This window comes from Thalassophryne amazonica, chromosome 2, assembly GCF_902500255.1.
Source record: "Thalassophryne amazonica chromosome 2, fThaAma1.1, whole genome shotgun sequence".
Taxonomy (NCBI): domain Eukaryota; kingdom Metazoa; phylum Chordata; class Actinopteri; order Batrachoidiformes; family Batrachoididae; genus Thalassophryne; species Thalassophryne amazonica.
The window spans coordinates 73,507,590-73,522,474 of record NC_047104.1 but is presented as its reverse complement, the minus strand read 5'-3'; the positions used below and the strand labels follow the sequence as shown (position 1 = coordinate 73,522,474).

General features: G+C 40.6%; 1 protein-coding gene across 1 annotated transcript in view; it reads right to left on the bottom strand.

Moving 5' to 3' along the window:
- Nucleotides 1-14,885, bottom strand: part of ahctf1 (AT hook containing transcription factor 1) — a 119,206-nt gene that overhangs the window by 63,850 nt on the left and 40,471 nt on the right. The window contains exon 7 of the mRNA XM_034187987.1: nucleotides 10,040-10,156. Within this exon, the coding sequence (XP_034043878.1) occupies nucleotides 10,040-10,156 (117 nt within the window). The remainder of the gene's footprint in view (nucleotides 1-10,039; nucleotides 10,157-14,885) is intronic.

The following is a 14,885-nucleotide window of genomic DNA, read 5'->3' as shown; positions in this document are numbered from 1 at the left end:
GGGTTGACCGACTGTTCGCTGGTTCTCTGCTTCGCTGGTTTTCAGAAGCAGCAAGTCCAATAGGTCCTCATTAACCCCTCTCAAAGCCAGTTAAAGATGTCATTCGTGAGACAGCTTTGTGTGGACTCTTACCCTGTTGCGGGCAAACTCCAGGCGGGCTGCCATGTGCCTTTTACTAAAGAGTGGCATCCATCTGGCAACTCTGCCATACAGGCCTGATTGGTGGGTTGCTGCAGAGATGGTTGTCCTTCTGGAAGGTTCTCCTCTCTCCACAGAGGAACACTGGAGCTCTGACAGAGTGACCATCGAGTTCTTGTTCACATCCCTGAAGGTGCCTTGACACTTGCATGCATTTAACCCCCGCACTGCCACACAATTCATTGTGTCAATTCCACCCACTATGTCCCACTGGATAATTATTATTTCATAGCAGATTTATCATTTGCTCTCATAGTTTGTTGGATGAAAACACCTCTAATTGCTTTCGGAAACACGGAGGAATTTTCTACAGCTGCAGCGTTTTTCCGTCCCTCTCTCATGTGCTTCATGAGGTGGAGAACGCATTTGGAATTGTCTAAAAATATTTGTAATATTTATATTGTAATTGCTTGGTAAAACAGTTGCATTTTCATTCCTTATGAGTATCCGTAAAATTATGTTTATGATAGATTTAACAACTCATCATAATTATTCAGCTGAGCTGTAGTGCAGTGCGCTGACGCAATGACTCACACTGACACGCAGTGGTTTTTAATTGTTTCGCAATATTCACGTGAAGTTCACATTATTAATGCATGCCAGAGATTTTGAACATTTCAAAATTGTGTCTGTGCATCTTAACGAAGCTGCGCACAGTTTACAACGGTTTACGAAGTTACTCTCTAGCACGACAGATTGCATACCAGTGCGCGGGTCAAACTCGTGCAAGTGTCAAGGCACCTTGACAAAGGCCCTTCTCACGCAATCACTGAGTTTAGATGGGTGATCAGCTTTAGGAAGAGTCCTGGTGTATCCAAACTTCTTCAATTTACAGATGATGGAGGCCAGTGTGTTCATTGGGACCTTCAAAGTAGGGATGCACCAAACCACAATTTTTCACTTCTGATCCCAATGAAGGTGAGGGTGATGTATTCTGGTGGTTGGCTCTCACTGCAGTATTGTATCACTTCCTGTTCCGGAGCACAGCTGTGTTTTGCTGTATCTGTTAGCTGTTTAATCTGCGTAGTTAGATTGATCTAGATTACTAGATAACGATTTGTTTCACAGTGTAATCTTCACGTGCCTTAACTAAAGCACTCTCTCTGCTGAATCACCTCTAAATTATTTTCACATTATTCACTTTGTGTGTTTTTAGGAATCCGCTAGCTTAGCACAGCTATTAGCTCTTAGCCAGTTTAGCATGGCGACTTCTCCTGTCTCTCCCGCATTTTTCTGTGCTGGATGTGAAATGTTTAGTTATTCCTCGGCCTCCTTTAGCAGTAACGGTACTTGTAATAAGTGTAGCTTGTTCGTAGCTTTGGAGGCCAGGCTGGGCGAATTGGAGACTCGGCTCCGCACCTTGGAAAATCCTACAGCTAGCCAGGCCTCTGTAGTCGGTGCGGACCAAGGTAGTTTAGCCGCCATTAGCTGTCCCCCAGCAGATCCCGAGCAGCCGGGAAAGCAGGCCGGCTGGGTGACTGTGAGAAAGAAGCATAGTCCTAAACAGAAGCCCCCTGTACACCACCAACCCGTTCACATTTCTAACCGTTTTTTCCCCACTCTGCGACACACCCGCCGAGGAACAAACTCTGGTTATTGGCAACTCTGTATTGAGAAATGTGAAGTTAGCGACACCAGCAACCATAGTCAAATGTCTTCCGGGGGCCAGAGCAGGCGACATTGAAGGAAATTTGAAACTGCTGGCTAAGGCTAAGCGTAAATTTGGTAAGATTGTAATTCACGTCTGCAGTAATGACACCCGGTTACGCCAATCGGAAGTCACTAAAATTAATATTGAATCGGTGTGTAACTTTGCAAAAACAATATCGGACTTTGTAGTTTTCTCTGGGCCCCTCCCCAATCGGACCGGGAGTGACACGTTTAGCCGCATGTTCTCCTTGAATTGCTGGCTGTCTGAGTGGTGTCCAAAAAATGAGGTGGGCTTCATAGATAATTGGCAAAGCTTCTGGGGAAAACCTGGTCTTGTTAGGAGAGACGGCATCCATCCCACTTTGGATGGAGCAGCTCTCATCTCTAGAAATCTGGCCAATTTTATTAAACCCTCCAAATCGTGACTATCCAGGGTTGGGACCAGGAAGCAGAGATGTAGTCTTACACACCTCTCTGCAGCTTCTCTCCCCCTGCCACCCCCCCAATACCCCATCCCCGTAGAGACGGTGCCTGCTCCCAGACAACCAATAACCAGTAAAAATCTATTTAAGCATAAAAATTCAAATAGGAAAAATAATATAGCACCTTCAACTGCAACACAGACTAAAACAGTTAAATGTGGTTTATTAAATATTAGGTCTCTCTCTTCTAAGTCCCTGTTAGTAAATGATATAATAATCGATCAACAAATTGATTTATTCTGCCTTACAGAAACCTGGTTACAGCAGGACACCCCCGAGTCACACTAACTGTCAGAATCCTCGAAGCACGGGTCAAAGAGGAGGATTAGCAGCAATCTTCCACTCCAGCTTATTAATTAATCAAAGACCCAGACAGAGCTTTAATTCATTTGAAAGCTTGACTCTTAGTCTTGTCCATCCAAATTGGAAGTCTCAAAAACCAGTTTTATTTGTTATTATCTATCGTCCACCTGGTCGTTACTGTGAGTTTATTTGTGATTTTTCAGAGCTTTTGTCTGACTTAGTCCTTAGCTCAGATAATATAATTATAGTGGGTGATTTTAACATCCACATAGATGCTGAGAATGACAGCCTCAACACTGCATTTAATCTATTATTAGACTCAGTTGGCTTCGCTCAAAATGTAAATGAGCCCACCCACCATTTTAACCACACTTTAGATCTTGTTCTGACATATGGCATAGAAATTGAAGACTTAACAGTATTCCCTGAAAACCCCTTTTTGTCTGATCATTTCTTAATAACATTTACATTTACTTTAATGGACTACCCAGCAGTGGGGAATAAGTTTCATTACAGTAGAAGTCTTTCTGAAAGCGCTGTAACTAGGTTTAAGGATATGATTCCTTCTTTGTTATGTTCTTCAATGCCATATACCAACACAGTGCAGAGTAGCTACCTAAACTCTGTGAGTGAGATAGATTATCTCATCAATAGCTTTACATCCTCACTGAGCACAACTTTGGATGCTGTAGCTCCACTGAAAGAGAGAGCCTTAAATCAGAAGTGCCTGACTCCGTGGTATAACCCACAAACTCGCAGTTTAAAGCAGATAACCCGTAAGCTGGAGAGGAAATGGTGTCTCACTAATTTAGAAGATCTTCACTTAGCCTGGAAAAAGAGTCTTACTATTCATCACTAATTGAAGAAAATAAGAACAACCCCAGGTTTCTTTTCAGCACTGTAGCCAGGCTGACAAAGAGTCAGAGCGCCGAGTATTCCTTTAACTTTAACTAGTAATGACTTCATGACTTTCTTTGCTAATAAAATTTTAACTATTAGAGAAAAAATTATTCATAACCATCCCAAAGACATATATTTATGTTCGGCTGCTTTCAGTAATGCTGGTATTTGGTTAGACTCTTTCTCTCCAATTGTTCTGAGTTATTTTCATTAGTCACTTCCTCCAAACCATCAACATGTCTATTAGACCCCATTCCTACCAGGCTACTCAAGGAAGCCCTACCATTAATTAATGCTTCGATCTTAAATATGATCAATCTAGCTTTATTAGTTGGCTATGTACCACAGGCTTTTAAGGTGGCAGTAATTAAACCATTACTTAAAAAGCCATCACTTGACCCAGCTATCTTAGCTAATTATAGGCCAATCTCCAACCTTCCTTTTCTCTCAAAAATTCTTGAAAGGGTAGTTGTAAAACAGCTAACTGATCATCTGCAGAGGAATGGTCTATTTGAAGAGTTTCAGTCAGGTTTCAGAATTCATCATAGTACAGAAACAGCATTAGGTGAAGGTTACAAATGATCCTCTTATGGCCTCAGACAGTGGACTCATCTCTGGGCTTGTCCTGTTAGACCTCAATGCAGCTTTTGATACTGTTGACCATAAAATTTTATTACAGAGATTAGAGCATGCCATAGGTATTAAAGGCACTGTGCTGAAAAGCTAATTCATGCATTAATTTCTTCTAGGCTGGACTATTGTAATTCATTATTATCAGGTTGTCCTAAAAGTTTCCTGAAAAGCCTTCAGTTAATTCAAAATGCTGCAGCTAGAGTACTGACAGGGACTACAAGGACAGAGCATATTTCACCCATATTGGCTTCTCTTCATTGGCTCCCTGTTAATTCCAGAATAGAATTTAAAATTCGTCTTCTTACTTATAAGGTTTTGAATAATCAGGTCCCATCTTACCTTAGGGACCTCATAGTACCATATCACCCCAATACAGCGCTTCGCTCTCAGACTGCAGGCTTACTTGTAGTTCCTAGGGTTTGTAAGAGTAGAATGGGAGGCAGAGCCTTCAGCTTTCAGGCTCCTCTCCTCTGGAACCAGCTCCCAATTCGGATCAGGGAGACAGACACCCTCTCTACTTTTAAGATTAAGCTTAAAACTTTCCTTTTTGCTAAAGCTTATAGTTAAGGGCTGGATCAGGTGACCCTGAACCATCTCTTAGTTATGCTGCTATAGACTTAGACTGCTGGGGGGTTCCCATGATGCACTGAGTGTTTCTTTTTATTCACCTCTTTTTGCTCTGTATGCACCACTCTGCATTTAATCATTAGTGATTGATCTCTGCTCTCTTCCACAGCATGTCTTTTTCCTGATTCTCTCCCCTCAGCCCCAACCAGTCCCAGCAGAAGACTGCCCCTCCCTGAGCCTGGTTCTACTGTTTCTTCCTGTTAAAAGGGAGTTTTTTCTTCCCACTGTCGCCAAGTGCTTGTTCACAGGGGGTCGTTTTGACCGTTGGGGTTTTTTCTGTAATTATTGTATGGCTTTTGCCTTACAATACGTGTATAAAGCGCCTTGGGGCAACTGTTTGTTGTGATTTGGCGCTATATAAATAAAATTGATTTGATCCGATACCTGAATTTGGATATCTGCCGATACCAATACCAAAGCTCTGTTTGCTTTAATATTTTTATCATTATTGTTGATTTTATATGAGGAGTTTCTTAAAAAGAAGACCTGAAAGTTGAGCTACAATTTGCCAGAAGGTGTATCTACAACCCAATTCCAATGAAGTTGAGACATTGTGTAAAATGTAAATAGAAACAGAATACAATGATTTGCAAATCCTCTTCAACCTATATTCAATTGAATACACCACAAAGACAAGATATTTAATGTTCAGACTGATAGACTTTTTTGTTTTTGTGCAAATATTTGCTCATTTTTAAATGGGTGCCTGCAACACATTTCAAAAAAGTTGGGATAGGGCAACAAAAGACTGGGAAAGCTGATGAATGCTCAAAGAACACCTAATTGGAAACAGGTGAGTGTCATGATTCCCTTCTGTCTGATCATTTCTTAATAACATTTACATTTACTCTGATGGACTACCCAGCAGTGGGGAATAAGTTTCATTACACTAGAAGTCTTTCAGAAAGAGCTGTAACTAGGTTTAAGGATATGATTCCTTCTTTATGTTCTCTAATGCCATATACCAACACAGTGCAGAGAAGCTACCTAAACTCTGTAAGTGAGATAGAGTATCTCGTCAATAGTTTTACATCCTCATTGAAGACAACTTTGGATGCTGTAGCTCCTCTAAAAAAGAGAGCTTTAAATCAGAAGTGCCTGACTCCGTGGTATAACTCACAAACTCGTAGCTTAAAGCAGATAACCCGTAAGTTGGAGAGGAAATGGCGTCTCACTAATTTAGAAGATCTTCACTTAGCCTGGAAAAAGAGTCTGTTGCTCTATAAAAAAGCCCTCCGTAAAGCTAGGACATCTTTCTACTCATCACTAATTGAAGAAAATATGAACAACCCCAGGTTTCTTTTCAGCACTGTAGCCAGGCTGACAAAGAGTCAGAGCTCTATTGAGCTGAGTATTCCATTAACTTTAACTAGTAATGACTTCATGACTTTCTTTGCTAACAAAATTTTAACTATTAGAGAAAAAATTACTCATAACCATCCCAAAGACGTATCGTTATCTTTGGCTGCTTTCAGTGATGCCTGTATTTGGTTAGACTCTTTCTCTCCGATTGTTCTGTCTGAGTTATTTTCATTAGTTACTTCATCCAAACCATCAACATGTTTATTAGACCCCATTCCTACCAGGCTGCTCAAGGAAGCCCTACCATTATTTAATGCTTCGATCTTAAATATGATCAATCTATCGTTGTTAGTTGGCTATGTACCACAGGCTTTTAAGGTGGCAGTAATTAAACCATTACTTAAAAAGCCATCACTTGACCCAGCTATCTTAGCTAATTATAGGCCAATCTCCAACCTTCCTTTTCTCTCAAAAATTCTTGAAAGGGTAGTTGTAAAACAGCTAACTGATCATCTGCAGAGGAATGGTCTATTTGAAGAGTTTCAGTCAGGTTTTAGAATTCATCATAGTACAGAAACAGCATTAGTGAAGGTTACAAATGATCTTCTTATGGCCTCGGACAGTGGACTCATCTCTGTGCTTGTTCTGTTAGACCTCAGTGCTGCTTTTGATACTGTTGACCATAAAATTTTATTACAGAGATTAGAGCATGCCATAGGTATTAAAGGCACTGCGCTGCGGTGGTTTGAATCATATTTGTCTAATAGATTACAATTTGTTCATGTAAATGGGGAATCTTCTTCACAGACTAAAGTTAATTATGGAGTTCCACAAGGTTCTGTGCTAGGACCAATTTTATTCACTTTATACATGCTTCCCTTAGGCAGTATTATTAGACGGTATTGCTTAAATTTTCATTGTTACGCAGATGATACCCAGCTTTATCTATCCATGAAGCCAGAGGACACACACCAATTAGCTAAACTGCAGGATTGTCTTACAGACATAAAGACATGGATGACCTCTAATTTCCTGCTTTTAAACTCAGATAAAACTGAAGTTATTGTACTTGGCCCCACAAATCTTAGAAACATGGTGTCTAACCAGATCCTTACTGTGGATGGCATTACCCTGACCTCTAGTAATACTGTGAGAAATCTTGGAGTCATTTTTGATCAGGATATGTCATTCAAAGCGCATATTAAACAAATATGTAGGACTGCTTTTTTGCATTTACGCAATATCTCTAAAATCAGAAAGGTCTTGTCTCAGAGTGATGCTGAAAAACTAATTCATGCATTTATTTCCTCTAGGCTGGACTATTGTAATTCATTATTATCAGGTTGTCCTAAAAGTTCCCTGAAAAGCCTTCAGTTAATTCAAAATGCTGCAGCTAGAGTACTGACGGGGACTAGAAGGAGAGAGCATATCTCACCCATATTGGCCTCTCTTCATTGGCTTCCTGTTAATTCTAGAATAGAATTTAAAATTCTTCTTCTTACTTATAAGGTTTTGAATAATCAGGTCCCATCTTATCTTAGGGACCTCGTAGTACCATATCACCCCAATAGAGCGCTTCGCTCTCAGACTGCAGGCTTACTTGTAGTTCCTAGGGTTTGTAAGAGTAGAATGGGAGGCAGAGCCTTCAGCTTTCAGGCTCCTCTCCTGTGGAACCAGCTCCCAATTCAGATCAGGGAGACAGACACCCTCTCTACTTTTAAGATTAGGCTTAAAACTTTCCTTTTGCTAAAGCTTATAGTTAGGGCTGGATCAGGTGACCCTGAACCATCCCTTAGTTATGCTGCTATAGACGTAGACTGCTGGGGGGTTCCCATGATGCACTGTTTCTTTCTCTTTTTGCTCTGTATGCACCACTCTGCATTTAATCATTAGTGATCGATCTCTGCTCCCCTCCACAGCATGTCTTTTTCCTGGTTCTCTCCCTCAGCCCCAACCAGTCCCAGCAGAAGACTGCCCCTCCCTGAGGCTGGTTCTGCTGGAGGTTTCTTCCTGTTAAAAGGGAGTTTTTCCTTCCCACTGTAGCCAAGTGCTTGCTCACAGGGGGTCGTTTTGACCGTTGGGGTTTTACATAATTATTGTATGGCCTTGCCTTACAATATAAAGCGCCTTGGGGCAACTGTTTGTTGTGATTTGGCGCTATATAAAAAAATTGATTGATTGATTGATTGATTGATGATTGGGTATAAAAGGAGCATCCCCAAAAGGCTCAGCAAGATGGGGTGAGGATCATCACTTTTGAATAACTGCGTGAAAAAAAAATAAAAATAAAAAATAGTCCAACAGTTTTAAGAACAATGTTTCTCAATGTTCAATTGCAAGGAATTTAGGGATTCCATCATCTACAGTCCATAATATAATCAGAAGATTCAGAGACTCTGGAGAACATTCAACACGTATTGTATTCTGTTTTATTTACATTTTACACAACGTCCGAACTTAATTGGAATTGGGGTTGTAAAACGAAAGCCTAGATTTGATGTTTTGGTGAAAGAATTAAGTACTTTTATTTTTTTGTAGACTTTTACAGCCTTATTTTTATAGACTTAAAGAGAAAAGAGGACACTGTCTGTCTCTCCCCCTCTCTGTCTCTTGCATTGTCTGTCTCTCCCTCTCCGTCATTCTCTCTCTCTCTGTCTCTCTGTCTTGTACCCCCTCCCTCTCTCTTCGTCAGTCTCTCTCTCTCTCTCTCACTGTTTTCGTGCTGCACAAACTTCAAACTTCTTGGAAACATGAAGCCTTTCAACTGTAAAATAAATACCATCAGTGACGCTCATGCGTAGGATTTTAATGGAGACTTTTTTCCTTTCAGCGGACAGAATCTCTGTTCAGCTCCTCCTCGGCTACATGCTGTGCAGGCGTTCCAAAGTGTTTCACGGCCTCGAGACAGTGAAGCGGCTAACGTTTTATCACACATTTTCAGCAACAATTCAATTAATTTTTTTGGAAAATCCGTGCTGAACGAACAGTCAATTTGAACCCGAGAGCCGGGCATAAATTTGCTGCTAACCGCAGCTGGAACACTGCGGAAGAGAGCTCTCTCAAACAGCCCAGTTTCAGAAAACCTCCCCCTCTCCTCCTTCTGCTCAGCAGAAAACAAGCAGAGAGCAAACAATAGCAGTTGAGATCAGTATTTTTCAATATGTGAATTAGTTCGCTATCGAAAGCCGATCCCAAGACCAAATCGGATGTAACCTTACTTCAAAGCAGCAGAAATGCTTCTGTACCATTCCCCAGATTAATGGCTCAAGACAATGCTGTCTCGGAGGTCTACAGACAATTCCTTTGACTTCCTGCTTAGTTTGTGCTATGACATGCACTGTCAACTGTGGGACCTTATATGTAGACAGGTGTGTGCCGTCATGTCCAATCAACTTAATTTCCCCCAGGTGGACTCCAATAAAGCTATAGAAACATCTCAAGGATAATCAGTGGATAAAGGATGCACTGGAGCTCAATTCTGAGCTTTATAGCAAAGGCTGTAAATACTTATGTACGTGTGATTTCTTAGTTTTTTGTTTTTTTTTTAATAATTTTGCAAAAATTTAAAAAACTTTCACATTGTCATAGTGGGGTGTGTGTAGAACTTTGAGAGAAAAAATGAATTTCATCCATTTTGGAATAAGGCTGTAACATAACAAAATGCAGAAAAAGTGAAGCGTCGTGAATAGTTTCCAGATTCATTGTACACTACACTCACAAATCACCAAGGTGCCAGAAAAACAGTAGCAATAAATAAAAAAGTATATTCTGCAGACTTAAGACCAAACAAATCTTTAATCTGTCTTGTTATAACACAGCATTTGGTCCGGAGACCTTCATCAAAACACTGATGAAGGAAGGATGATGCATTAAAAGTATCAAATAATGACATGGAGCTTTTATCAAGAAAACCCAACAATATTTTAATGACATGTAAGACTTACAGGTCTTGAGCAGACTGGACAGCCCAGAGGTAGCAACAGTTCCTAGGGTCATTTTCTGGCTCCTGGAAGGTGAAGGCATGTATAGGCACCCTGCCACCTTCTAACTGAGAATGGTACCTAAAATTGAACAAAAACGGAAAAGTAAATTATATGTAAAATACAAAATATAGAGAATATACAACCCCTGGCAAAAATTATGGAATCACCGGCCTCGGAGGATGTTTATTCAGTTGTTTAATTTTGTAGAAAAAAAGCAGATCACAGACATGACACAAAACTAAAGTCATTTCAAATGGCAACATTCTGGCTTTAAGAAACACTATAAGAAATCAAGAAAAAAAATTGTGGCAGTCAGTAACGGTTACTTTTTTAGACCAAGCAGAGGGAAAAAAAATATGGACTCACTCAATTCTGAGGAATAAATTATGGAATCACCCTGTAAATTTTCATCCCCAAAACTAACACCTGCATCAAATCAGATCTGCTCGTTAGTCTGCATCTAAAAAGGAGTGATCACACCTTGGAGAGCTGTTGCACCAAGTGGACTGACATGAATCATGGCTCCAACACGAGAGATGTCAATTGAAACAAAGGAGAGGATTATCAAACTCTTAAAAGAGGGTAAATCATCACGCAATGTTGCAAAAGATGTTGGTTGTTCACAGTCAGCTGTGTCTAAACTCTGGACCAAATACAAACATGGGAAGGTTGTTAAAGGCAAACATACTGGTAGACCAAGGAAGACATCAAAGCGTCAAGACAGAAAACTTAAAGCAATATGTCTCAAAAGTCAAAAATGCACAACAAAACAAACGAGGAACGAATGGGAGGAAACTGGAGTCAACGTCTGTGACCGAACTGTAAGAAACCGCCTAAAGGAAATGGGATTTACATACAGAAAAGCTAAAGGAAAGTCATCATTAACACCTAAACAGAAAAAAACAAGGTTACAATGGGCTAAGGAAAAGCAATCGTGGACTGTGGATGACTGGATGAAAGTCATATTCAGTGATGAATCTCAAATCTGCATTGGGCAAGGTGATGATGCTGGAACTTTTGTTTGGTGCCGTTCCAATGAGATTTATAAAGATGACTGCCTGAAGACAACATGTAAATTTCCACGGTCATTGATGATATGGGGCTGCATGTCAGGTAAAGCACTGAGGAGATAGCTGTCATTACATCATCAATAAATGCACAAGTTTACGTTGATATTTTGGACACTTTTCTTATCCCATCAATTGAAAGGATGTTTGGGGATGATGAAATCATTTTTTAAGATGATAATGCATCTTGCCATAGAGCAACAACTGTGAAAACATTCCTTGCAAAAAGACACATAGGGTCAATGTCATGGCCTGCAAATAGTCCGGATCTTAATCCAATTGAAAATCTTTGGTGGAAGTTGAAGAAAATGGTCCATGACAAGGCTCCAACCTGCAAAGCTGGCCTGGCAACAGCAATCAGAGAAACTTGGAGCCAGATTGATGAAGCGTACTGTTTGTCACTCATTAGGTCCATGCCTCAGAGACTGCAAGCTGTTATAAAAGCCAGAGGTGGTGCAACAAAATACTAGTGATGTGTTGGAGCGTTCTTTTGTTTTTCATGATTCCATAATTTTTTTCCTCAGAATTGAGTGATTCCATATTTTTTTCCCTCTGCTTGGTCTAAAAAAGTAACCGTTACTGACTGCCACAATTATTGTTCCTGATTTCTTATAGTGTTTCTTAAAGCCAGAGAGTTGCCATTTGAAATGACTTTAGTTTTGTGTCATGTCTGTGATCTTTTTTTTTTCTACAAAATTAAACACCTGAATGAACATCCTCCGAGGCCAGTGATTCCATAATTTTTTGCCAGGGGTTGTAGTATAACAATGGCCATGAAGAGATATGAAATGACATTTGTTTAAACATGGGGCGATTCACATTTTTCCCCCCATTCAGATTCAACTGACAACCCATTCAAGATACACAACTGACAACTGCAATGCAGATTCTGATGTAAGAGCTCTTGCTAAACTCGGTAAAACCTACGTGCATTCTTGTGCCCTGCAATCACAGGATGCATGCTCTCTGTGTTCCTGGACTTAAGAAGTCAGCAGGTTTTACAGCCTTTACTTACCAAGCTCCTACTTTGCAAAACAGCTTGCCTGCTGATGTTAGAAAGTTCCCTTATGCTGAATCTTTCAAGGCAAGTCTTATAATGTATTTATTTTCTTCTGTTTGCCATTAGTGATATAGTTTTATCTGAGCTTAACTTTTGTTTTTTAAATATAATTATGTGCTAAAACATGGTTCTATTTCATTCCTCCTGACCGGTCATCCGGAATTTATAGAACCGCAGTTACATTCGTAACTCTCCTTACAGTCTTGCATAACGCTGCTGTACGTATAATTAGTTATTGCAGTCCACAGCTCAGCTCAGTTCATTTGACTGAAGTCACTGTCCTCAGAAAGTTTCCAGTGTTTAAAATAAAAATCGGCCATTAAAAAATGTCAACTAGAGAATCAGTATTTAACTTCCCAGATTGCCTTAGAATTCAGGAAAAAGGCTTTCGATTTTTAAATATTTCGGGGGAGAGACAAGTTGGGGGGTGGTTGGGGTTACCAGGTTTTTGGTGGTCTGTGCAACTATAGAGGGAACGCACAGCTGCCACATTAGATTTTGGTCAAGCAGGGGATTGTGGGAAATACATGCCTGCTGCAGACCCACAGACATGCTCAGAAAGTAAACAAAAAGCTCAGAATGCCGGTGTCGCAGACCGACCCCCCCCCCCCCCCCCCAAAAAAATTGGTCTGCTTGCCTTCAATGTGCATGCGTCATTTTGGACCACAGCAGCATGTCTGAGAGTCTCTTCACCCAACAAATCAAATGGATTAATGGGATTATTAACCATCAGATGACAAGATAAAACCTCAAATCATTCAAGAGTTAGTTTTAAGCAGAAATGATGCAGTTTTAAGCAGAAACGCAGCAAAACTCCACGACGCTTTGAAATGACTGACGTGCAGTGAACAAATCAGCGAGCAGCTCGTGTAGCCACGGCGCTCTGATCGCTTCATCTGTCTTTTATGATGAAATAATGCTGAATTTATGTGGAAATGATTGTTGTACAAAAGCTTCAGGTATCTGTCGCAGAGATAGATGATGACTGGAGTGCAGTTTGAATCAGAAACAAGGTGATAATCCGTGAACAGCGGCTAATGAGGCATACACAGTTAAGACAGGGTGGACCGATTTTTTTGGGGGGACCGTTCAGTCGGCAACACTGGAGATTACTTGTTGTGTCTGTGGATGCTTCAATAACCATTTTGTGCAGAAATGTGAAGTTCTATGTTTTTGCTAAGAATGCAATGCTTCTAAACAAGTGGATTCACAATATTGGATGGGCTGGAAATAGAAAGTTTACCAAGTTCAAGCCTACATCAACCCACCACGTCTGCAGCAACTATCTTGTAGGGGGGAGGAGGACAACTTACGTGATAGACACATCAATGATTTTTTTCCCCACTCAAACCACTTGGGCATACACATCAGAGATATACAGCCAAGATGTTAGCCATTATACGTTTTTATACTAGTTGGCCAGTTTTTCCCCAAGGAACAAGGAGAAATATTAAGCAATTTAGGTCCACTGGAATATATTAGTTTTGTCCACAACTTGCAGCAAAATCACAGCCAACATACTGACGCCTAACTTCGAAAATATTCAATGTCATTTGGTGTACTCATGTGAGATGCATAGCCAACATTATCCTCATTATGACAGCTGTTTTCCCCTGTGGAAAAAGGCCAAATATTAAGCATTTTATGGACATTTGATAAATAACCTCATGCAATTTATCCCTAATATTCACAAGGTAATAACTCCTAGAAGAAAGATATATGCAGTCACTTACCCATCAGATCCTTTTCTTGCCTTTTAAACTTGCATTTCTGCCAATTAACCATCTTTTTATTTCTGCTACTGTTGCTGCCTCAAATGGTGAGTTAACCCTTTGGGGCCAACGCCGTCGTATACGACAGCTGAGACCAAGTTTTACTAAATTATAAATAACTTTTTAATGATATGAGATAGAAACGTACTTTTTTTTGCTGAAAAGTTAACTCCGCAGACTTTCTAGCCAGCTGTCCAGCAGCTTTGTACTCCTCACAGAAGCTGTGAGGAGATTCATACTGTGCTATGGCAATGTAAAGGTGCCTTGACACTTGCACACATTTTGGTCCCACAAACTCGCGCAGTTCAGCTTGACAATGCCACCCGCTGTGTTCCCAGCTGGATGCCATGCTTTGTGTGCTGGACACTGCATATTTACAATAATTATTTCATAGCGGATTAATAATTTTCTCTGAGTTTGGCTGCTGAAAACACCTCTAATTGCTTCCGGAATCACAGAGGACCATTTCAGCTGGAGCTTTTTTCTCTCTCTTTCCTGTGCTTCATGGGGTGGAGAACTCATTTGGAATCATCTAAAAGCTAATTATTTGTAATATTTACGAGGTCTGTTAGAAAAGTATCCGACCTTTTTATTTTTTGCAAAAACTATATGGATTTGAATCACATGTGAATGCATCAGCCAAGCTTGAACCTTCATGGAAACGTCCCGACGCGCGGAATTCCTCCGCACGGAATTCCTCCGCACGTCTGTCTCAATGTGCCGAAAAAGTGCTGATGTCAATTTCTATGCTATTCAGACAACGTCCCGGATCAACACAGCGTCCAGTTTAGAAATGAACGGCACATTCCACTGTTAACAGGAGTTTTTGTCATGGAAAGAGGAGTGGAGGAATTCCGCGCGTCGCGGCACAGCCGCATGGCACAAAGCAATGCCGTGATGAAGCCTCA